The sequence below is a fragment of the Helobdella robusta genome (assembly GCF_000326865.2).
Source record: "Helobdella robusta unplaced genomic scaffold HELROscaffold_12, whole genome shotgun sequence".
Taxonomy (NCBI): Eukaryota; Metazoa; Annelida; class Clitellata; order Rhynchobdellida; family Glossiphoniidae; genus Helobdella; species Helobdella robusta.
Window position 1 is genome coordinate 2247213 of NW_008703664.1, and position 26626 is coordinate 2273838.

The 26626-nt window shown below is 32.7% G+C and overlaps 1 protein-coding gene across 1 annotated transcript; it reads left to right on the top strand.

Moving 5' to 3' along the window:
- Positions 1–2454: 2454 nt before the first annotated feature.
- HELRODRAFT_167881 (hypothetical protein) lies at positions 2455–6432 on the top strand (the record flags this gene model as incomplete). Its single annotated transcript, XM_009013605.1, has 6 exons — positions 2455–2478; positions 3714–3799; positions 5474–5513; positions 5702–5827; positions 6039–6182; positions 6364–6432. The coding sequence occupies 6 exons, from the start codon at positions 2455–2457 to the stop codon at positions 6430–6432; spliced, it is 489 nt and encodes a 162-aa protein (XP_009011853.1).
- Positions 6433–26626: the final 20194 nt, after the last annotated feature.

Consider the following 26626-nt stretch of genomic DNA (forward strand, 5'->3'; position numbering starts at 1 on the left):
TAGCTTTCATTCTTTTCGAAACTTTCCAGGGAGACACCCGGATCACGTAAGTACTGTGGCAGACTATTCCAGATCGTCGGTCCTACAATAGAAAAATTACGTGATCCAATCTTCAATTTAGCAAAAGGAACTTTTAACAAATCTGAACAATCTGAACGCAGTCGAAGTCGATGCATAGGAATATCCCTCTGAGCAACTTTATCTTGAAGGTATTTGGGAGCCAGGCCATTTCTGCATTTATAAACCATCACAGCAATTCTGAAAACAATTCTTTTTTCAACAGTTAACCAATGCAATTCACTCAAAATTGGGGTCACATGTTCAAACTTTGTTACCTGTTACAATCTTTGCTGCTCGATTTTGTATTGACTGCAGCTGACTAATCACATTATTTGCAGTGCCGTAGAGCAAAACATTACAGTAATCCAGCCTTGAATGTACGAATGCATGCACCAGACTTTGTAATATGTGTCTACTTAACGACTTCCGGACAATTCTAAATCCACGCATATGGTGATAGCATTCACTTGTAAGTGATTTAACATGGTCCTTCATCAATAGACTACTATCAAAAACTACTCCCAGATTGCGCACAGATGCACAAAAATCGATTGAATCACAACAAATATTAATTGATCCAATTTGTAATTTTGACAATTGCTGCCACGTTCCAATCTTCATAAGCTGAGTTTTACAGGTATTTAATTTAAGGCGATGCGTTTTCATCCAATGATCAACTTCACCAAGGCATAGTGCTAATTTATCAATCATGACTGGAAACGATGTAACATGACTAGTAGCAATAATCTGAATGTCATCCGCATAACCATGGCACTTAAAATTATGATTCTTGATTATGTTGAAAACATCAGCTGTGTAAACCAGAAACAAAATGGGGCCAAGGACAGATCCTTGTGGCACACCAAATCTTATAGTTTCAGTTGTAGACAATTCATTGTTAAAAATAATCTGCTGAGTCCTACCAATTAAATAAGACTCAAACCATTTGAAGGTAGTCCCGGTGATACCACAGCGTTTAAGTTTATGAACCAGCAATTTGTGATCAACACAATCAAATGCTGCGCTCATATCAAGCAGAGCAAGAAGTGATACATCATGTGATTCCATCGATTCAAACAATGAAGATGTGACATCAATAAGTGCTGTCTCTGTTGAATGAAATCTCCGATAACTAGATTGCAATGATGGTAGTAAATTATGCTCATTCAAATGTCGAACAAACTGCATTGCAACTACTCGTTCAATTAACTTTGAAATAAACGTTAAGTTTGACACCGGACGATAATTATTTATTTCATCTTTATCAAGAGACTGTTTTTTCAATATTGGTGTAACCAAAGCATGCTTACATGCAGACGGAAAAACACCAGTTTTCAAGCTTAAATTAATAAAAAAGGTTAGAAATGGCAAGAACAAATCTAAGTGTGCCTTCATCAATCTGGTAGGTAAACAATCCAATAGACATGATTTTGTTGGTGATTCCAAAACGATCTTTTTGATATCATCACTTGAACAAAGCGAGAAATTGTTGAACAATTGTCCATCATAAAGTTTGTGAAAAGACTGCAATGGCATATAAAATGCATCCGTATCTTTTATAACTTTTCCAATCTTATTTTTGAAATATTCTGCAAAATCAGTAGAACAATGCTGACAGGATGATGACTTTGATGAATCTAGTGAGGTTGCTCTACAAAGTAATTTGTTTACAATAGTCCATAATTTTTTTGGTTGACCTTTATTATTTTCCACCAACTTTTTCCAGTAGTTATTTTTATTAACATTAAATATAACACTTTTATTAATAAGAGCAGTTTTCCAAGCATCTCTATTAGATAATGTTTTATTAACTTTATACTGTCTCTCCAATTTACGGCAAAGTCTTTTTAATTTTCTACATTCATCATCAAACCATGGCGCTGATGGGACATGTCTCGATTTCACCAAATGCAGTGGAGCTACCTTATCTATGATAGATTTCATTTCCTCAGTAAACATCACCAGCATCAAGCCCGCATCATTGTAATCAAATGGACCACTGATATGAGAACCCAAAACTAATGATGAAAATAATTTTTCATCCATCCGACTCCAAGAACGAACCCATTTTAGGCGAAAAACAGGCTGCTTCAATATCACTGGAAAAACCGATTTGATGAAACTGTGATCTGAGTATATATCACATGGATTAACAATACATTCAATAGCAGGAAAATCATCGGAAGACACTACCAAGTCTAACGTACCACCCAAATTATGAGTTGGCTGATTTATTCTATTTGTAACCTGATATGAGTTAAATACTTCCAATAATCTAACAGTTGTAGAACTATTCAAATTTTCCATGTGAATATTAAAATCACCAGAGAGCAGCAAATAATCCGAAAGGATTGATAATTCATCCAGAACACAGATCAATTCATGAAAAAAACAATGCTGATACAGCAGATGATCCTGGTCTGTATAATGCCAACAAAATAATTACAGTATGATTGATGAAAAACTTAATAGCTACTGCTTCAAATGTCTTCAATTGTGGCAGATCAATTCTTTTAAACCTAAAATAATCTCTGAAATATACAATAACTCCACCATGCAGGGGATCTGAAGGTCGCAAAAAATCAACGTATGTAAAACCAGGTGGCATAGCAAGTTTAAGACAAACATTATTAGATGAACCATGCCAAGTTTCATTTAATACAAAAATGTCCAAACTATCATCCAATAGTTCATAGACAAAATTAAACTTTGACATTGATCTTATGTTAAGCAAACCAAAACACAGAGTTTTTATTTTCCTTTTTTGAGAAACCTCACAATCTTCCAGCGACCCACCGGACCCCTGACGCGGTATAAAAAATCTTCCCCATCATCAGCCTCTCTACTTTTAGCCTCATCAATCAGTTTACGATAATCAGTTCGTTGTTCACGGGTCATATCATGACTTATTCTAATACTTTTCAATTTATCGTCAAGCAATTTAATTTTAAACAGTTTATTCATCACAAGTAGAGTTATATATAGAGTTATATAGAGTTATATAGAGGAACAATCTTGTAATGTAAATTAAACGTTGTAAAGGTATTGATAGGTAGGTTAATTTTTAAGTTTTACATTATTATTATTAGGTTGGAGCCCAAGGCATTATGTAGGTGGTGGGGTGGGTGCCGAATGGCGAATGAATTGGGCTCTTGAGCTTTGTAATTTTAGGTAAGCTAGGGCTTAATTGTAATACATACATACACATAAACACATATATAAAGATGCATGTATTAGCTGTTATATTGTTGCAAGTTGTCTATTCTTCTTAATTTTAACTATTCTTAACAGCACCGTTACAAAAGTAATTTTTAGAATATTTGAAAATAAAAATATAGATATGAATATTTTATGGAAACATACTTTAAAAACAGAATTTAGAGCACGTACAGCAACTGACCATCGATCTGACCACTGCCAACAACGAGAATTTTATATTGAACATGCACCTGAACACGTGAGAATTGGTTCTTTAAGTTATGTTTTAATATAAAAACTAATATTCATTGAAGGCAACTTTTTTTCGAATTATGAAGAACAAATCGTTGATGCATCTAGCATTCGTTACAATTCTTTCACTCAAGTAAAAAAATTTTTCATGTTTTCAATATATTAAAGACATTTGAAATTTTTTATTTAAAAAATATCACTAGCCAATAGATAACGGTTACTACATCGGTGATGTCAGAGGCCATCCTAGATCGAATGCAGCTATCACCACTTGCGGCCAACAAATTAAGTTAGTTTCAAATTTCGGTAGAAGTCTTTACGTAAATTTGTCAAAAATAACCGCAAAAATGAACGCATACTAAAAGTTGAACGTTTTTATTTCAGAGGTTCATTCATTGTGAACGGCAAAACCTATGACATTCAACTTGTTCCTAATTCTAAATATTTAGCTGCAGTTGAAGAGGCAACCAACAGTGAAAATGATTTGATCTGTTGTTTGTTATTATTTGTTCTTAAATTTTGAGTATGTCAACATTTAACTGAAGCATTAAATTAAGTCATCATCCAGGTGTAAAAACCCCAACTCACCAACTGCTTCAAAACTTTGAAGCAGTTGGTGAGTTGGGGTTTTTTTTCGTAGTGAAAACCTGTTGAATGGTGTTTTGGCATTAAGTTTGGAGGGTGTTCTTGATTTGTCGTTCACTAATTTGTTGGGAGGTGATGTGGCAAGGATGTGTTTGGTCTTGACATTTGATTAACAGCTGTGAAGAAAGCAAAATGATATGTTGGAGGATAGAGAGAATATGGTATTCGTGAAGATTCTCTTGCAAAGTGATGTTGTGGCAGCCTGTGGCAATTTGAAGAGCGTTGTTTTGAATCGATTAAAGTTTTTGAAGATTTTTTTAAAAATTAATCAACTTTCATCTCCTGAAATCACCAAAACCAGCAGTTCAATTATTCATTTAATCAAATGGACAACAAAAACAGTCCGTCTGCCTATCCACTTATCAATAGAAATTTAATATCAATACACTAAAGCTCAACATAAAACTTTCATTAACAAAGCAAGCAAACAAACAAACAAATCCAAGCCCAAATAACACACAAATAATTGTCAGCCTAATCAGGCAACTAACCAATTTAAATGAGAATTTTCAATAAAATTTATTTTAATTTGAATTTGTGCTTGAAATATTGTAGAGCTATAAAGCTTTGAATTTGTATCACAACCGAAAATTCAAATTCTTTACAACATTTATTTATTTATTTGAAAAAGCACAAAAAAGTAAATAAATACTTGTAACAGTGCCTCAACTAAAAATAACAGTATCAACAAAAAGCAACTAAAAATGCAATTGGTAGTGACAAATTAATGATAATAATAGATATACATACACATACATACATACATACATTAACACATGTATATAAACTAACTAGCATATTCACATATAAACAGAGACGAAAAAAAAATAAAAATTCAATCGGTAGTAATAAATTATTGATGATAATATATAAATATACACATACATAAATTTGCTCAGAAAAATCAAAAAATCCACTGACGACCCAGCACCCATAAGTTCATAAGCCAACCCTTCAATTAAAAATTCAACCCATAAACCCACAAACGCCGGAACGTCGGCGGGCCCTCTGATGTTTAGAATTCGGTCTTCTTCTTAATTTTACATACACATATACACACACATACATATATAAAAACTAAAAGTTATACAACAGTGTGGGCATCTATTTAATATTGGTCGGCTCAGAAGTTTGGACTTCACAGCAATTCACTGTATACCCGGATATATCAATAACTATGCATAACTGGTACAGTTATAAAGCCAACAATCTCAACGACAGAGTCGCAAGCCATGATAAATAATGCCGCTCTCATTTCGTTAGAGGTTATAATTGTATATTTTAAATGGCTTTGAAAATGTTATATTTTTTTGTGCAGAGTTAAAGTGTTCGCTTCAGATAGAGTTGGAAGCGATGTAGTAAGGTGGATGTGTAACTCTATATACTCTGGATTCGTTATTGAAGTAGTGGCTTTGTTTTATTTTCATTGATTTTGAGAAGTTTTAAATTATTGAAATTGTTTATGATATTTTCGTAAAATTTCTTCTCGTTAGCTTCCTTACTATGTTCATCAAAAAAATATCAAATTTTCTTTATACCTCTTCAGGTAATGGCTTATTGCTCGGAAGGCAAATGTCGAACTCATGACACTCAGTGTGCTTTGGTTTGGGGCAGTGGAATCAAAAGTTCTCCAGAGTCCTCTTACACTGAAGGTAATATGAGGGGAACAAAAGTAGGAAGTTGTCGACAATTATTAACACTCAACCCAAATTATTATCTGTGTACTGCAAAGTTTAGACATTTTTCATATTTAATTTATATTTAATTGAATTATTTTTAATAAATTTAAAAAAAATTCTGTTAGTTTTGAAAGTTTAAATTTTCAATTGATTTTGAAGTGATGTTTTTTTTGCGATGCTTCTTTTAAAAATGGCAAAACTCAGCTGCAACATAATTTCACTGGATACATCACATTTCTTGGTACAACACTAACATGTAATTACGCCTCTTTGAACTTTGGAACACAAATTCCGAATCCTGCCTATGTTCAAAATGGATTGTCCAATTTATATCAGAATAAATTTTACGTTAGATGTGCTATAATAATACCTGCAAAGCTGTGTCCAAAATTTTGTCTGTTAATTCTTGTGCAAACAGTTGTGATAGCACTGGAGTAAGTTTATTTTTTCAGTTTCAGTAAATTTTATGTAACGTTTATAAATTATTAATAAAATTAATTAAAAATTTTTTTCATTTAATAATAAATAGGTCTGCAACAATAAAGGAACTGTCAATGTTCAAATGGTTCAACGTATCCACGATGTTCTGGTGACATAATCACACTTGTACCTCCAAGCAGTACTACTACTACTACTACAACTGCAGCTTCAAACATGAACGGGTCATGTGTCGTTAATTATTCGATACTTCTAGTAATAATTCTTCTAACCATGCTTTTGGGTTCTCGCGCCTCAATTTAATCAGTTGAATTTCAATTGAGATTGAAATTTAAAAATTAACAGAAACTATATAAGCTACAAAACGGTTGACATTTGACGGGCTAATATTTGAAATAAAACTTTTTTAATATGATTACTTTTTTCTGTGCTATTTAATTATTTATTACATGGAAATGTGTTTAGTCATTATTAAACTAAAAGTTTCACAATTGAAACTTTCTATAAACTTGTGTACTTTTTTGCTCAATAGCATGATCTTGAGCTGGAGTTCTAAGCCCAGTAATAGTAACAATTTTGGAATACCTAGTTTAATGTCCTTACTTGGGAAGCTATCAGTAATCTGCGTGGGTTTTAGGACGCTACCCTTGATGCAATGCATTGATGTAGGGCGTCTATGGCTGGTTGTTCAAAAATTTAAAGTATTTATGCGTGCATTTGAGTGCATGCGGTGCGTTGCAGATGCTTATAATAATGTTTTGAATGTGTCTATCTGGGGCTCAAATGTTAGAAAATGGTTGCTTATGTAGATATGTAAATGTTGTGAATGTTGAACACATTTATTGTAGCTTGTTTTAACTATTTTATGAAAATGTATGATCGATTTAGAAAACAAAGTTTAAATTCCCCCAGCCTTAGAGAACAAGATCTAAGACAATAACAATTACATTTGAACCATTCGGAGGGTTAATCGCGTTGACTGATTCTTCATTTAAAGTTCGCAATGATGTATGGTCACTTCATCGTACATTTCATTTCGTTAACTTCACTTTCAAATTTTCTTCAATTCATACCTTTCACTCATAATTGACGTTTGAACTTGGAAGTCCATTTTTATCCCTCTCATGCTCTTAAGAATTGTACGCTCTGTCGAATGAATTTATAAGGATGATCCTCCTCTGTGACGTTCTTTAAGCGTAACATGACTCGCGATCAAAGGAACCAATGCTGCAAACGACATCTGCCGTCCACTCTTATTATTTTATGCTTCAATTTCAAATGAACGTTTCGTTAAAACGCAACGACTGTTTGCATAAAATCTGTTATGAAAATTAGAATTTTGTGACAGCCTCGTTATAAAGAACACTGATTTAAGACGATTTGTTTTCAGCTTCAAAGATGCATTCTTGTATTACGTCGTACCGGCTCCTGTTTCTCTATGCGACACAAACCAATGAATGAGAACATCTGCCGACATCTGCTCGGTCACGATCATGAATTTATCTTATTATCATTATTATCAATGGCTTAAAAGTGAACATTTTTGTAAAGAAAATTCATTAAAAAAACTGAATGATAAATGAAAAAAAATGGATAGAAATGTACGTCAGTAATTTAGCGTAACGTGATCGCAATCCATTAGAAAGGTACATAAGCTAATCACAATGAATAATGAACAGATGAGGCCGTGGTAATACAAATGACATCAACATCATCTGTTGGAAGGTTTCCATTTCGCATTCGTCATAATGAATGCGCTTCCATGCAGCCTACAGCAAACCGACATCTCTTTTGAAATGCAATTGGAATATAACAGCAATAACGTAAGCATAAACATTTAAAATTGAATAAAACATTGCATCACTTGAAGATAATTTATACGCTGATGAGCATGATTATAAATATGAAAATGAGGATAAACGATGGTGATGAACCTGATGACGAACATGATGATGACTGCTATGATTTCATATTACATAGTGATGGATATTATGATGATACGGTGATGATGATGAACATGATGACGAGCAGGATGTTAAATAGGATGATGAATGCTGTAATGATATAATAGTGAGAATATAATGATGATATGGTGATGAATATAATGGTGAGCATGATAGCAAACATGATGGCGAACATGATAGCAAACATGATGAAGGGAGAACATGATGACAAACATGATGATGAACAAGATGAACCATATGATGAGAATAAAATGATGATATGGTGATTAATATAATGATGAGCATGATGAAAACCTGCACACTTGATGTATAATCCACGAAGCACTAAGCAGATCGGAGTGATTGGTTCATCTTACATAATAAACTCCTACCTACCAATCATCTTTCCATCAGAAATATATCAATCTGATAAATTCTTTAATTATTTTTTGCATCATCAAATTATTTTGATCGTTTATCGTCTAGCAGTTCCCGAGAAATAATAATTCTATTTTCACCATGACACGTTAATGACAGATGAACGCTTAGTGCATCTACTGTTTTTTATAACACTCATAAAATAAGAAAACAAACTCATATATCTATCAAATGTTCATCGTACGCACATTTATGCAGCGCAAACTTTGTACATAATGCACGTGCATCGCTACAATATATCCCGAAGATAATGATGGTAATTGTCTGGCAAATTATTCATAGAGTCATGGGTTTGGAACACGAGATGTGATCATTTCTCAGAAATCCACAATAGCCACAAGATGATAAAATATTTTTTTCTCTGTAATGTTCAGCTGGCCAGGCTGCGACGTCGTCTGCCATTGAATAATGGATAAATAGAATATATAATTGAATTATCATGTGACACGATATAATTTGAATTAAGTTTGAATCATGAATTAATAAAAAATTTTGATACTGTATCTAACATATCATGTTTTTTTTATTTATAAACAACAGTTACAACGCATATGTGTAGCGTAGGTTATAAAAAAATTTAAACAGTTTATATGATTTTGCGTTAATTTTGTATTTGCTTGTGAAATTATATAATATATGTAAGTAGTGTGTGTGTGTGTGTGTGTGTGCGTGCGTGCGTGCGTGTGCGCGCGTTGTTTGCATCTGCGCGTGTATACACACATGCATCACGGCGTATCTGGAACCTGGTTGAAAATGCAGGTCATAGCGAAAGATTAAATTTATAAATTGATATAAATAGCTCAAAATAAAATGTAGAAGCAGTAACGACAACAAGTGGATAACCATAATTGAAGTGGTTGGTTATCTCTCGTTCCGTCCATGGTTATACCATCTTCATTGCAGTTGTTGTTATTATTCATACATTCATTTGTTTTTTAGGAACTAGTTGCTCCAACTATTTTTGATGGTTTTGAAGTATTTTTGTCTTCAAAAAAACACAGACTATTTAATTGTGCGATAAATCTGGATGCAAATGCTATTGTGCATGTAAGCTACACACAAGCATGTTTTATTACACATATAGATATAGATTCTACGTAAAAATACATAAAAGAATGTACACATGAGTTTTATTTGCAGTTGTTAGAGAAGAAAGCATGCGAAAGATCTCATAAGAGCGGAGCAGATCATCGATCAAATGACATCACATTGCATTGCAGCACACATCAGGAAGGTCACGCCTCCATTCATCTTCCTCATTCCCAAATGCATCTTCAACGTTCTTTCCATTAATTTCTGCATTCAAAAAGTCTTCGCTTATCTCAGGCCGCGCTGCACAGCGACCGATGCCTCGCATGTTTTCCTCGCTTCCTGACCTTTTTAGTGGCAAACAATTTGTTAAGTTCTCAGGCTCGCTTCTATTCTCTTCCATTTTTTACTTCTTTGTTGCTTCCGTAGCTGTGTCAGATAAAAATAAATGACAATTGGAGCTGAGGGAATGGCGTGTCTGCATTTATAGAATTGGTGACATTAGCCTTTGAGGATAAGTGGCTTGAGAAATATATCACTCTGCATTTTTGTGATACAAGCAATATAAAATTAATCAAGGTTTTACAAAAATTTAGAATTTTATTAAAAACACAATGTCACCGAAAACGAGCATTAATTGCAATTTCAAATGAATAAGGACTGCAATGTTAAGAAAATATTTAAAGAAAGAGACCATTTTTCATCAATTAGATCATAGCTTCATTATACCTATTTAATTAACAAAATAAGCAAAACAAAACGTGTCATGTTCAACACTTCAAAGAAATTTCTTTACGGGCACATGGGATGAATATGCTGATGGAACAATATTTATTAGAGAAATAATCTCTAGAAGCAACTTTTGTCATCAAATTTTTGTATTAAGCTAAGAAGACAATGTAAAATTCAGAATTTTTCAATTCAATCTCAAAGCTTTCCACATTCATCCACGCAAGTTTGAAATGATGCGTCTGATTGCTGTGCGGAGTTTATTAAATGTTCAGTTTTGTTCTCTGCGATATCTGGCCTTGTGAGTGTGTTATTAAATGAAGCGAACCATCTATCTTGTGTTGGAGCCTTCCAGTGGAACTCGTTGAGTGGGAGTCGTCCCATTTTGGATGGGAAAGTGGGAGTCGTCCAATTTTGGTTGGGTGAGTGGGAGTCGTACCATTTTGGATGGGTGAGGTCTATGATGCTCCATTCGTTAGAGCCGATGGTATTCCATTAAGTAGATGATGAATCTACGATACGAGCCTCCACACACCTACAATGTAAAAACTTACCAATAGTAATGTTATGGGAATAAATAATTAGGTGCATGAATGTTGTTGTTATTACTGCCATGGAACTGGGCTTAATTCATTTTTTAAATTTTTTGATTATTTTTTTTGGTTAAACGCATTCAAATTGAGTTTTTTTAGATTTGATAAAGGAAGATTTATAATATAACTAAAACATCTCGCTGTACATAATCCATGTTATTTTTTCCTTTCTAGAAACCAGATATTGATTATAAACATTGTTTAAATTTAAATAATTCAAAAATTTGACTTTAAATTAAATGCAATTGATCAAAGTTTTTAATAATCAAATGTTCAACACAGTAATCCAAAAACATTGCGAACGGCGATATATGTTAGTTAATACGGTATAGAAAAAATTCGAATAACCCAAAGCGTAAATATCTGACGGGCTTGGAGAGATGCGATCAATCAATTCACGTGAGGCCTTGTTATTAATGTGTCCAAGTGTCAATTTTTGTAACATCCATGTTCACAAAAATGTGTATCATCTCTGCCTCAATATTTTTGGAAATACAAAATTTAAAATTGTGTTTATACATGCGAAAAAATTGTCTAAATAAAATGTTCGTGATGGAAAATAGCCGGATATATTTTGCGTAGCGCTGATAAATGATATCTATTTCAGTCGAGGCAACCATAACATCGCGTGTTTCTGTCCGCAAATGACAGGGCAGTAGCTTTCATATTTTTGTTTTCACAATTTGATTACTATCTACTTTTTATATTTCAACTACGTCTATGTATGTTTATTACTGTTAATGAACTTTTTAATTTTAGTTTGATTTTTAAAAAAAGTGTTGTTTTTTACACCTAATGAACTTGATAATAGAATTTTTAAGTGTTTCAAAAATTGTTTCACCGTTGATTTAAAATAGAGACATATTTTGAAAAAACGAACTTTGAAAATCAAATTGAAGCGTTCTTCTTTGAATGGTTTTTCGCCTTCCTCAGTTTGATACAATATACAAAAAGCCTTCAACCTCAAATGTATAGGACTTAAAACTTACACCAGCATCCAAAACACGCAATAAAATAAAAAGTTCAACAAAAAGTACGTTAAAAATATTTCCCACACAAGATCCCCAATTTTAGACTTGATATGCTGTCTGTCAACGCGGAAAATATTTAGAAACGTGCCATTCTATTCTAACTTAGCGGGCTACAAGTGACGAACTGATTATACTATAGCTGATGAAATTATTTTTATTTTTGTCTAGAAATTTCAGTTTAACAAATTTTTAATAACATTATTAATAAATTAATTAATAATTTATTTATTTCATGGAAACAACAACTTGTTTTTTTTGGCAGAAAAGAATTTAAAATTAATAAACAAAATTTTTTTTAAAAACCGTAAAAAGTAATTTTTTTATTCTTCAAAGCATCGGATGTGTTTCATTAAGTCAAAATATTTTGCGTGTGACTCATTGTTCGAGTGTTGAAGATTAGTGACTGAGAAGTTTTTTTTCAGCAGAAACAGATATTTGGTGTAACATTTAGATTTTAAGAGATATCAATCTTCACAAAATGCGAGTGGTGAATAACATTTTCGTAACTTCAAGGCCATTAACAAAATGATGTTTATAAATGTTTCTTATTTGACAATGTTTAACTTTCAGTAATGAGAATAAAGCTTAATGCAAAGAATCTATTTGTTTTAATTATCAAAGTTTATCAAATGCTCACTGTTGTCATGTATTCGGCAACCTTAAAGTTGAAACAATAAAAATGAATAGTTCAAAGTAAGAAAAGTAAAAACACCATCATGCCAAATTGGAAGATAAGCTAAGAGCAAAATAACATTCTTTATGACTGAATAATCTGGAAAAAATACAGAATAAAACATGAACAAAAATAAATTAAATAATTACACATGAATACACAAACCACACATACGTAAACTGACTGACAGATGGACACACACACACACACACACACTCACACACACACGCGCGCGCGCGCAATGATACTTGCATGGTGTATAGCATGCATAAGAGACAAACAGACATTTGAAGAAAAATTAGTAGTGTATTATGATTTATGACGATAACTGCACAGGTCCCTTCAAAATTTCTATTTTCCATCCTCTCACAAAAGACAAATTTTTTTATTAGACTCTATTTTATCCGAATGAATATTTTATCTAATTTAACAGATGTAAAATTCACAAAAGTTTTCTTTCATACAATCGAATCAAATTATTTTACTCAATAGGAAACATAACATTTGAAATGTGAGGAAGAATTCGCGGCAAAGTGAACACGCCATATACCATCAGCATCCGATTTTGGAGATGAGAGAAAATTCGACTTGCTCTCACGTTTGTCTAGCTTGCAATCAAAATGTTTAGTAGGTATACAATTCTTAGATGATATTAATACTGCTGTTAAGAGGGATTCACATGGAAGTAATTAATTTTGCACATGTTGGCGTGTGTTACATTCCCTTTCATGTTGTAAGTTGCATTGTTGTCGCGAGTGTTTCTAAGATGATCTTCGTTGCAGATCGGCTGGCTTGCAAATGTTTTGAGCAATTAATAATGCTCTCTGTTTTTGTCTTATGTCGGATTTTATTATTTTTCGTTCAATGTTAAAAGGGTTTTTATAAATTTTAAAAGCTTCAAAACAATGACTAACGGATCAAACCTAATGGGATTCAAATGGGATTTTAGGAATAAAGTAGTTTTCATTACTGCATTAGAAGCATCTTTCATATTTTATATTTCATCGTATAACGTTCAATCTTAATATTTTGCAAGCCACGGAAAATTGCAAGCAAATCGAATGAAGAAAATGTAAAAGTCGGTTAGTCGTTGTATAAATTAATTTATTGCCGGTAGTTTCAAAATTAGTATAGGAAATTCAAGTTAATGGCGAATTAATGGAATATAAATTGCAGTAAAATATGAAGTAAATTGTTTCAAAATTGTAATGCTTCTTTTTAAAAATGCCAATACAGTTGGCGTCGTAAGGTGCTAGTAACTGCTACCTAAGTGTAACTTATTTTCTTATCTATTTTTATTTATCAATTTAATAATTTTTTATTTTCTGAGTAAATTTCCATCAATGAAGTATTGCTTGTTGTGAATTATCTAATCCAGGAATGCTTGATTGACATATTTACATCATTACAGTTATAATCAAATTAACTGGTTTAATAATTATTTAGTTATTTAATGAACGAACAATTTCTTATGCTTTTGATATATTTCAATATAATACAATATAATAAAATATAGTATATTACAATTTTATATAATGTAAATGCATAACAACTTTATACATGTACATCATATTATTTATACGAATCCATGTAAGTTCTGTTTCTTTCGCCGTGATACTAGGCGAGTATATCCTGACTATTTGGCTGGCTGAGTTAGTTGTTTGTTATAATTGTTAGTTCTGAGTGCATGCTAGCCTCTATAACTTCCATAAGTTTACCTGAAACGTATCTATACGGCTGATTTTACCAATTGTCTACGCTATTGCTTTTTATAAAATTATTGTTACTTGATCTTTTTAGCAAAATTCCCGAACGAAAACATGCTTGACTGTGAACATAGACTCCTAAATAATAGGAGACCATGCTGTGAAGCAGGCCGATCACATACAAAGGAATTTAACCATCTCTAAACAATGCACGCACGTGCTGGCATGCTTGCCTGCAATTCAGAATTCCTTTTTGCCACATTATATGGTATTTATGCTGATTATCTCGATATTTAATAATGATTGCGTTTGAAGAGGAGATGTAAGAGCTTCCTTGCTTGAGCTCGTGTGTGAGTTGTTTGGTGTGTGACGTGGGATTTGTTGTGTGGGAAATGTGTGTAATTTGTGGCGTGTGTAAGTGTATGTAAACATGTGATAACCGCTTTTTAAATGTACACTTCTTGCTATTTCATTTATAGGTCGTTAACCTCTATTCAGAGCCTAAATGTTAAAAACTAATTTGCATTAAATATTATCAAAAATATTTTAGAAAATTTTGTGAAGGGGAACAGCGCAAATTCATTTCGAATCTCTCCTTTTGATCTCTCCGACAGAGCTAATTATTTCTTTCACGTATCGTCTATCATCTCATAACCAACTTAACACGTGTTCTGGCTTCACATCAAACAAAATTGGCAACACTTGTTGTATTTATTTTCAAAATTTGCAGTACATCATATTTCATTAAGATCCTGCAAAAAGGCTCGTTGAAGCTTCCCCGTTGACTTTGTATTAATAGTTTAAAAGTTATAATTCATACGTTGTATTGTATGCGTTATGTTTGTAACAGACTTACAAAAGTGTAATCTTAATTTTCATACGTTCCTTGCATTTAAGTAACAGAGCCACAAAATATAGTATAAATATTTCTATAAATAATACGCGTAGGATAGTCAGTTACATGTAACAACGCTTCACCGTAACCAACCAACCAACCAGCCTGCCAGCCAGCCAGCCAGCCAGCCAGCCAGCCAGCCAGCCAGCCAGCCAGCCAGCCAACCAACCAACCAACCAACAAACCAGCACTTTTCAAATTTTCATTCCCGAAACCTTTTTGATTTTTAATACTGCACTCATGACGCAGCAAACACAAGTTAAGCAAATTTCATGTTCATGCCATTTTCGGCCAGTCAAATATCCTTTTTACTGCGTGGCATGAAAATGTAAACAATTGTGAAAATGAATTTGACTAGAACAAGGTGCAGTTGATGTCGAGTACAACTCGCCTTGCTATTTCTAATGTTCAAATGCTTCATATTTTAAAAATATTAAAAGAATGTTTTTTTTAATTTTTAAAGAAACTGTGCAGCTTTTTTTAATGTTGACACATGGACTGGGTAAAATCTCATTTGGGGATGATTAGGTGTCAGAACGTGTAGATCAAGCTGCAGTTACTCAGAACGAAAATTGTTGGAAATTAACGAATGTTTGTATAGGGGGAAGCGTTTAAACACTCTCCCAAAATGACTGTTTAACTTTTTTCTGTTTATATATACATTTTTGACTGTCGTTTAAAGATTTATTTAAAAATTCATAGTAATTAGAAGTGGTTTTGAATTTTTCTTGGACAATGTCGGATCAATTCAATAAAAATGGGGTAGAATCACACACCACACACACACACACACACACACACACACACACACACACACAGAAAGAAAGAGAGAGAGAGAGAGAGAGAGAGAGAGATAAACAGGTCAGCCACATATGCAGTAGCATGAACACAAACATGTACATTGTTACATTGTACATACATGCATTTACAGACACAAGCACATTATGTTAACGCCTCTTGTCTGTACAAAAAGTAAATTAGAAACTAGTCGCTATCAGAAAAAGCAACAAACATCCTTAATTGAAAGTCAACACATGTCCACCGAACAATCATGATGAACAAGTGTTAACACGTCCAATAATTATATTTACATAATTACCCTCAATGAGTTGACAGCGGCTTGCTATCAAAAGAGAAAATAAAACTACTGGTGTGTGCATGTTCGTGTAAGTGCCTGTCATTTGCATTCACGTCTTGTCTGCTCCTCACTTTAAGAACTTTCCTCTTTCACATAGTTCACTCAGTTATTATTTTGTCCAGATCAGTTATTATTTTGAACGCTAAATTGCAATAATTTATTGTATTTTCAAGTAAAAATATAAAAAAATTGATAAATTTATAAAAATAATTGTCAACAAATAATTGATAGAAGAATAATAGAAATGAAGATGATAGTCTCGATAATTATTTAAAAAAGAAGGATATTTGTGATGCGATAGACCCAGCGCAATAGAATTCATCAGCATTGAATAAAACATAAGAAGCCATGTACCTACCATCTGATTGAGTTACATCCTCATCACAAGGTGGCTCGAAGCTCTCTGATTATTTTTGCGTTGATACTTCTGCATCATTATTCACTGAAGTTATGAATGCTAGTTTTTTTCAACAATATAATCACGCCATTTTTTCACAACATACAAGAAACTATTCACGGTATTCAAATGGTAACGAAATAGAATCTATTAAACAGGCTTTGTGGATCAAATGCCAGAAAAATAATCGAAACAAAAATGTAAACACATAAAAATAAGTAAATAAAACAAAGCAAAAATCAAGTTTCAAATGAAAAATTTGTTGAACAAACAAAAGGAGACGAGTATAAGATAATGCTATTCCGAAACACGCCTGCATTTCTTGCCTCTCTATAAATCTACAGACTTACGATACACATCTATTGCTTTATTTTCTCACTGTTTGCACACATATTTGCTCATATTTACACACATTATTGAATTAGTAAATGTTAGTTTATGTTTTTTTTCATTGTACACACATTCACTAGACATGCTGTATGTGTTCATGTAAATATTGTATTGTACGTGCGTGCGTATATTATGTACACATGAATGTCAAACGCGAACGAAATTGTCGTTTTGTTAGTTGCATCTCATACTTACAATTTGTTGCAGCTTTTTATTTAATAGATGATTTATAGCCACATTTGGTCAAATAAGGATGAATATAAAATAATAAAATAATCCTGTATATCATGTCTCTGGGAGTGTATGCACTGCATGCTTCATAACCTTTAGGTGAGAAATATTTCTAAATATTTTCCAAATATTTGAAATATCACATCGCCATATACATTACGTAGAGTATATTGTTTTAATTTTTTAGCATGGATAGGTGGTTGCTGGAATGTTGAAACGTTCAAAACAATAAAAAAAACAGCCGCGAATCTCATGAAGATCAACCGTGCTATCAAAAGCAACACGAACCAACCAACCAACCAACCGACCAACCAACCAACCAAACAACCAAACAACCAACCAACCAACCAACTTACCATTCCAAAAACATCAACAACAACATGAACCAACAATATTAACCCAGGCGCAATTCTAACCAATCACGTTACATTTTGATGATTGGACCCCCTACCAGCACCAACCACATGTCCAAATTATTACATGCAAACGTACAGGAGACCACGGACGTCTTTATTATTATAAAGATGTCAACATATAAAGGCATACACACGTGTGTGCTTGTGTTTGTGTGTGTGCATGTGTGTATGCTTGTCCGTTTGTGTGTGCGTGTCTGTTTGTATGAGTAACCACATAAACAATAAGATAAACAGACTTGATGATAATCTCTAACTGACAATTGCACAAAAACAAACATACATTTATGCAAGTACAGACAGACACACACACACAGACACAGAGAGAGAGAGAGAGAGAGAGAAAGAGAGAGAGAGAGAGAGAGAGAGAGAGAGAGAGACAGCCAAAGAGACATACACATAAAGGGTAGGTATGACGTAATAAACTCCATATGGCAGCATAAAAAACTTATTTGAAACACGATGACGATTCCAACAGAACGAACAAACAGCCGCTGGCACTCAGACTTTCATCGGTGATTTGACAAAATATTTTACAATAATACTACAATTAAGAAAAATGAATAAACAAACGAATGCCGACTGATGATCAAACTTGATAATAATCATCGCATAAAACAAAAAAAATTGATTTATAATAAAAAACAACACTAGAAAGACTAGGAACAACTACAGCAACAAACAACAACAACTTCAACAACAAAGACAACAACAACAACTTTGACAACTACAAACAGCAACAACAAGCATCGACAACAACAACAACAAACAACAACAACGACAACAAAAAAACAACAACAAATAAGAATATCAGTAGATAAAGATAGATCTTCCACAAAGCTTGCAGTCTTTTAATTAGTGCAGTTGCAAAAAGTGTGATTCATGCATTCTTTTGCTCATTCACTCAATTATTTCATCATTCCTTTACTCATTCATCATTCATTTATTCATTCGTTTATTCATTCGTTTAGTCCTTCCATCTTCCATTCATACATTCACTACTTAATTAAAAAGTTTATTTATTTATTTATTCATTCATTTTTTCATTTATTCATTTATTCGTTCGTTCGTTCCTTCCTTCCTTCGTTTGTGCGTTCGTTTGTGCGTTCGTTTGTTCATTCGTTTTTTCATTCACTCATTCATCCATTCACCCATTGCTTAATTTTTTCATTCAATAATTAACTAATTAATTAATTAATTAATTCATTCATTCATTAATTCATTCATTCATTCATAAAATTTGAGTTATCTATAAGCTGTTACTTTCACTTTATCATGTTTGAAAACAGGAAATGAATAAAAACATGGTTTTGATCGGAAATTAAAATGGCGAATGCCCAGAAAGACGCAGGGCATCATTTATTTGGCTTTCTTGTTTTACAGCGTCTGATTGACTGACTGCATTCAATTGAAAAATGTTTATATTCTTATTTTGAACATCTTTAGTCAAACTCACACGGACATACACACACTACCAACGCATAAAAAAAGCAAACACACACGTATACTGTAAATATACTGAATAAGAACAAAAAAAAGACAGTCAGACAGACAGACCAAGAGAGAAAGAAAGAGAGAAAGAGAGAAAAAAATTAGGAAATTGTAAAAACGACACATGTTACTGTCAAACTGTGCATGCATTGTAGACACCTTAAAGTAATTTAATTAAATTGAGGTGTTTCTATGGTGGGTTTATACAATGTTCACAATGTTCAGACCATGAATGTTTTGGTAGAAAAAAATATACATAAAAGCTACTGAGATCATTGTTGAAATGAAATGAGAGCGAACGTTGAACCCGTCATAAAAAGCAGCATCTCCATCATTACCAGCTTGCCAGCCCTCTCGAAAACTCTTAGTTGTTATGCTTCGATGAAGATTATGACGGTATCAATTTCTAAAATATTTAGATGAATTATTGAAAATAACTAATCGGATAATTAAATTAATTAGTTATGTTTTTAATTAATTATTCTTCGATGATATTTTTTATCATTATTCCTTAACAGACAAATGTGAGTTGATAAAAAATCAAACTGTTTTAAAAACACAAACATGTTTACACACAGACACAAACACACACAAACACACGCATAACACACAAACATGCACATAGCAGTAACAACAATAGCATTAAGATTAGCAAAACACTTTTCATGCCATCAACAGATGTATGTTTAAGCAAGCAGTTTTGAGTTTAAGCTTCAACAATAACATTTATCCTCAACAAAACATAGTTGTGTGTGTTCGTGTGTGTTCGTGTGTGCGTGTGTGTACTAAGGCACACACATACTGACACAAATATGCAAGCATCTTAACACGCACACGCAAAGATTAAAAATCACAGACATATCATATTTTTATATAAATAATGAACATTTGTCATAAACAACAAGCAAAAGAATAAGCACACAAGCCTGGTTTAAACACCATGAATCTATAAATGTGCAATGACGCACACACACACACTCATATGTAAACACACACAAACACAAAAACACACACTCCACACAAACACACACATGTTCATGCACACTACAATGCCGTGGAAATGGTTTATTAGAACGTCTGGTTTAAATTTGTTGTGCATCATTTTCAAGCATTATTCTTAAAACTTTGTTCCAGATATATATATATATATATATATATATATATATATATATGTGTGTGTGTGTGTTTGTGTGTGTGTGTGTGTGTGTGTGTATGATTAAATAAACATATAAAATATATACATTTATTCATTGTTAAACAATTTAATTAATTAAAGACATAAAAACTGAATATGCTTTTTCGACCATGCACATTGGCAGATTAATAATGAAGTGCAGGCGAGATAATATTCCAAGAACTGATGATTTCAATTTTAAGAACAACGCTGATGTTAAACTACGGCCTATTTATACAACAATGGTAGGTAAACATCTTTGTAATACTATCTACATAATCTACAACGTCATTGAAAACAACAAACTTAAAAAATGCACAAAACAAGAAAGCAACATCATGACAAAGGGAACACACCAACCATTTTGCCATACCCGCCCGGCTGATGAACTGCAACTTCTTCAACTGCATCAACATTCATCTCAACTCCCAACAAAATTCTAGTGTTGGACATAGGACAACAACAGCAACATCAAACGAAACAACATTTTTTTCATAAGATGCAATAATATAAAATGCTCATTACGAAAAAGTGCCTTGGGTGATTTCACGCAAGATGATGATCATGCCTCGACCAAGATGATTATGCGAGACATGCAGTTTATGAAATTATCGCCGTGTTATTCCACTCTACCTATGGCAATATTTCCATAGAACCAGTGGCAAATTTAGGGGACCGAGAACGATCAGTGTCTTCCCCTGTTGTGAGCCGTATTTGTATTAAAAGTGAGTAAAATTGATTGTTTAAACGGACAAAGATGAAGAAAGACGTAAAATGTACATTTTTGGACGAGAAATAGACATTATAAGTCGTCAGTAAAATGGTTAAAATTTTAGCTCCGGCGTCAAAATTTTGGTTCATCGGCCAGTGCATCCAATCAACAATATATTATTATGAACAGGTTCTGTGTTTTGCTTCGCTTGTACAGTTTTAGTGAGAAAATATCACCATGCGTATGTGCAATTTTTACATATTTTGTAGCTACCTTCAGGATGTTTTTAATGTGTTGTTAAATTTTAAATGGAAATAATTTTTTTAAATTAAATTTTTCATTTTACTTTTTTTTATTGAAATCATGTTGATGATGATTTATGATAGTTTATTTTACTGTAACTAAGAAAATTATTATAACTATTTATTATTTATTTAATAATAACTAATAACTAATAAGTTATTAATTAATTAATTTATTTATTTAATTTATTAAAACTCAAGAAAATGATAAATTTTGTTTTTCATGATTGTTAGAAAGCGTTGTAATAATAGCAAATAAACATCAAAGAAATGTACATAATTGTTTTGATAAGTTTCAATTGATTTCAGTGGTGGATTGAACAAATGCAAACCACATCTCGTTTTTATCAATTCAGTTAAACAATTTTACAAAGAAGCAGGCAGTTGTTTTTGTAAATTCTCTAATCAAAATTAATCAATACTTTTTAAAATTATTTCATTTAAAAGCAGTTGATAAGAAATCAAATTGTCATTATATAAAGTCTACAGAAGTACGAACAATAATTCTTCACACAAACTTAAACATCAAACGATCAAGAAAATTTTTGAAATTCATTGGAATGTTAACCAATAACCACCATTGTGGGGGGTATATTATCAAGAAACTATTGAAACGTTGAGAAAATATCGATAAATTGTCATTGGGGCATTGAAAAACTTTCATAAAATTGCCAAAATTTCAGGAACTTACACCCATGTAGAAACACGCGTGTTTGTGCTAGCGTGTGTAGACGTTGTGTGTGATTTGGCAGGGTTTTGTTTTCAAGCAGCTTTTCGGTAATTTTTTAAGTATTAAATGATATATCACCAGCCACAAATTTTCATTGAAAGTTTAACTCACACTGAACAGAAAATCTCGAGAACAACACGCAGGGAAATTTTGTAAAGCAACTCATCAATTGCGAACACGCTCTATCAATCACATGCTGACTAGTACACTCAATTACTCAGTGCACACACACACACACACACACACACACACACACACACACACACACACACACACACATACACACACACGTATGTTCATATGCATAAGCAGAGGAAGAGTACTTGTTCATACGAAAACAAACGCGCACACACACGCACGCACGCACGCACACACACATGAAGTACTTACTCATAAAGAGTACTCTGCCAAATCTAAATAACAACACTGAACAACTTCAAAATGTAATTTGGTTTTGTGTGAGGTCAATATGCTGATTACAAGATATTTTTATTATATGTAAGTCTGTAATAAAACTATTTCTTAATATAATTCCACGTCTTATAAATTTAAGCAACGTTGGAATAGTGAGTTCATATTATTATCATATACAATTTATGCAAAATTACTGGAGTTTTGAAAGTTTAAAATTTTCAGAATTATACACTTCATATACGTTAACAATATGTTGTAAATTGAACTTTTGAAATGCATGTATTCCATTTTACAGCTTACCTTAATTAATTTCTCGCTCTCATATTCACGACAGTTCGAAACCGCAACCTCAGATTTCAGGAAACCAAATGACGGACGGAGGAACACACCAAACACAGTATCATGTCTACTTGGCCAGCGTTTTTTAAATTTAATAAATGGTGCTATATAAACTCGATTTGATTTTGTGTTGTGATGACGGCAATTCAGACAATATCAGATGCAATTTAATAAAGTGTGGCGCGAATCTTATTGTTGCTCACATAACAGGCGTCATAGTGGTAAGAACATCATGTATCAGATGCTCTTTTCCCAAAACAACTTCGCCTTCTGTCAAATTATTGGTCTATCAATATTGGTCTATCAGGCAGCAGAGGCTAAAAGAGGCTAATAAAAAAATGTAAATACCTTGAGTTAATCTAAAAAAAGATGCAACCTGAAGACAACATTCTGCTAAAAGATTCAACGATTGACTGGCACAAGGAATCCACTCAATTAGACTGTTGATTTGCTTAATTCTTGCTTGCAGCCCAAAGTATTGACTTGACATATTACTGGCGTTGTCGTAGTTTTATCAAGGCTAATTTTGGATGTCACTGTAATTTTCTCTGAAAGTAAGCAAAATCGTGTTGGCCAGACATTCACTACTATGAGCTTCCATTGAGAATAAAGTGAAGAAGCGCTCAACAGGAAGATGGTTTTTTAGAGACACATAACAACCACCAATAAAAAAAAATCGAATGAAGAGAGTAAGTTAATCAGTGTGGCTCACGTCAAGTGTGGAATTGACACAAATAGAAACATACTTAGTGGCCTTGATTTCGCCGAAAATGACAGAAAGCACCCTTTTTTCTATGCAAGTTTTCAATTCTTAGCATTTCGTTAATTGCAGATAACTTACTTGATCTCGTCCTTTGTTTCCAAATCTAGCCATATGCTTCTTTAGAAATGGATTGTTCTTTGCCAGGAGCTCTAAACATCCCAGGTATACGCCATTTGAAGCTAAGTCAATAATTATTTAGTTTTCAATCTTTGAAAGGCAAACCACGTACTGAAAATGCAGACTACTGCAGCCACACGTTTCCAGACTTCTTTTCATTATCGACTGCTGCATCAGTTGTGAGTCAAATGTTTCGAGCATTCGTGTTCTGTTTATATATGCCAGCATAGATATTTGGTGTTCAACACTGCCTTCATATTCTGAAAACCTTTTTGTAGCATGTTTCCAATTGCAGAAGCCTGTGATAAACTGCGATTCTAAAGATGAAAACAATTGACATGTAACAGAAAAAAGAAGCCGTAGATGGATTAGGAGTACTTCAGCCAATCTCGTTTATTCTTTTCCCCGTTTGGTAATATGCGGTAAAACATTTCCTTGGAACCATACCGTTGATGATCACCATACATTCAAACAGACCCAGAGAAGTCAGCATCAGTAATGTTTTCAACTGGTGGATGCTGCACAAAATGTTGTCGTAGTTCATTTGTGACAGCCCATCCCTTACACAGAAGCAAGATAAACTGCAAACTCCGACTGCAGAGGACGGCTTTTCTCAGTACTTGTGCAAAAACTAATAGTTGTATCTTATTGTATGCTATTATTAATATTATTATTGGTGTGTTTTTAAGCGCCCTTTAAAAAGATCTCAGAAGCGCTAACGGTTATAGCAGTACGTTGCGTAGCACTTGCAATGCAATGAATGGAGAGAAAAATATTAACACGGGTAAGCTTGGACAACAAGATGATGTTTCCACCTATTACGAAATTGATTAACAGACAAGCCAGGATCACGAGGGTTTCTAGGCAAATCGTTTCGGACAGCTGGATCCATTTGTTTGCCTGAAATAAAATAATTCTTTCTGCCATTTAATGAGTGAACTAATAAGAAACAAAACATATGAAGTTTGTTATAAATTTTAAATTGAATTGTTAAACAGATATAAAATATTTCATAAATGTATGAAATAATCTAACTAAATGTTAGAAAAACTTGAACAATCGCTGAGCATGAACAAATAAATAGCTGACCAACTGGGATACGAGAAAATAAAGAAATGAAGAATTATGGTTTTAAATGATTAAACAGCCATTCTCCACTTTACCATCTTAACTATATTTTTTTTATTAGTAAACTTTTTATTAATCAATTTTTTAGTAATTTCAAAGCATTTCTTATATATACATATACAATATACATATATACTAGATATACAGACAGACGCATACACTTGCATACGTGTTCTTCATGTATTGCGCCCAGCACATAACTATAAAAACATGTAGAAACTTGTATGAAGGAGATCCTAACGCGTTAGTAGAATTAATAGTCGGTCAATTGTGTGTGTGCGTGTGTTTTTGTAGTAAAGAAAAAGAAAGAAAGACATAGAGAAAGAAAGAAAGAGAGATAGGGAGAAGGGAGAGATAGTGCAATGCATTCGAGAGCTGATGAAAGGTAACTTTTCAGTTCTTTCTGGATGATCACCACTCCATTCGTTCTTGCAACAAACTACCAGGATTTACTTCGCAGTCAAATATGTTTTTAATCTGCTCTCTTTTCTTAAGAATTTTTTAAATTTGTTACTTGGTTTTGATGGTATTATTAATTAGGTTAATGACGCTTTCTATGTTTGTTTCAAGTGGTGTTCAATTTATATTTTTATTATAAAAAACAAAATAAAACAGTTTCATTTATTAATCCTTAAATTTAAGTAATGGTAAAACGTTTTAAATAGTATAAACAAGCAATTAAACATGTTTAATAATAGAATATTTGAAAATTTTGAAAAAAGCTGTTAATAAAATAAATAAACAAATGAAAAAATAAATAATGAACTCTACATTGTTCAGTTTGTTGTTTTTAAGCAAGAAAATGTTATGAGTTAAGATCTGGTTGTCAGTTCGAAGAAGACACCGAAAATGGATTTCGTAGTTCTGAAGGTAAGATTAAAACTTACAAATTACAATTATTTAATTGTGATTTAAATTAATTCAACGTGATATTAATTTTATGATAAACATTATATTATATATAATGAAATTAATTTATCAACTTTTACTATTTTATATTTATACGTACGTATTTTTAGTTTTATGAACGTATTTTTAAATTTTTTCTCTGCTTTACTTTTTTCATTTAAATTGCTGATGTGTTTTGTTGTGTGAATGTATACCCCAAATTTGTTTGTTTGACGAATGCAAATCTTTCCTTCAAGGGTTTTGCATAATTAACTCATTTCAATGGCAGCCACATTGTATTGTCTGAGTGTATGTGTTTGTACCTCTAAGTATGTTTGTGTGCGTATATTTCTGTGTGCACGTACGTATGTGTGTGTGTGTGGTGTGTGTGTGTACGTACGCGTTCGTGCGTGTATTAAATAAATGTGTTAGCAGAATGTGATGCCGCTATTTTGAATTTGTTATCATTATTTCATATGAGAAATTTGTCATTATCTGGAGTAGTGTGATTTGTGCGTGTGTGTACGTATACGTGTGTGTGTGTGTGTGTGTGTGCGTGTAGGTACCTTTTAATTTTGTTCATTTGCTTTTTGCGTAAACAAGTTCAAATAATAATATTGTGCCTTTCTGGCTATTATTGAAATATTTAAGTCACTGTATATACACGTTATATATATATATATATATATA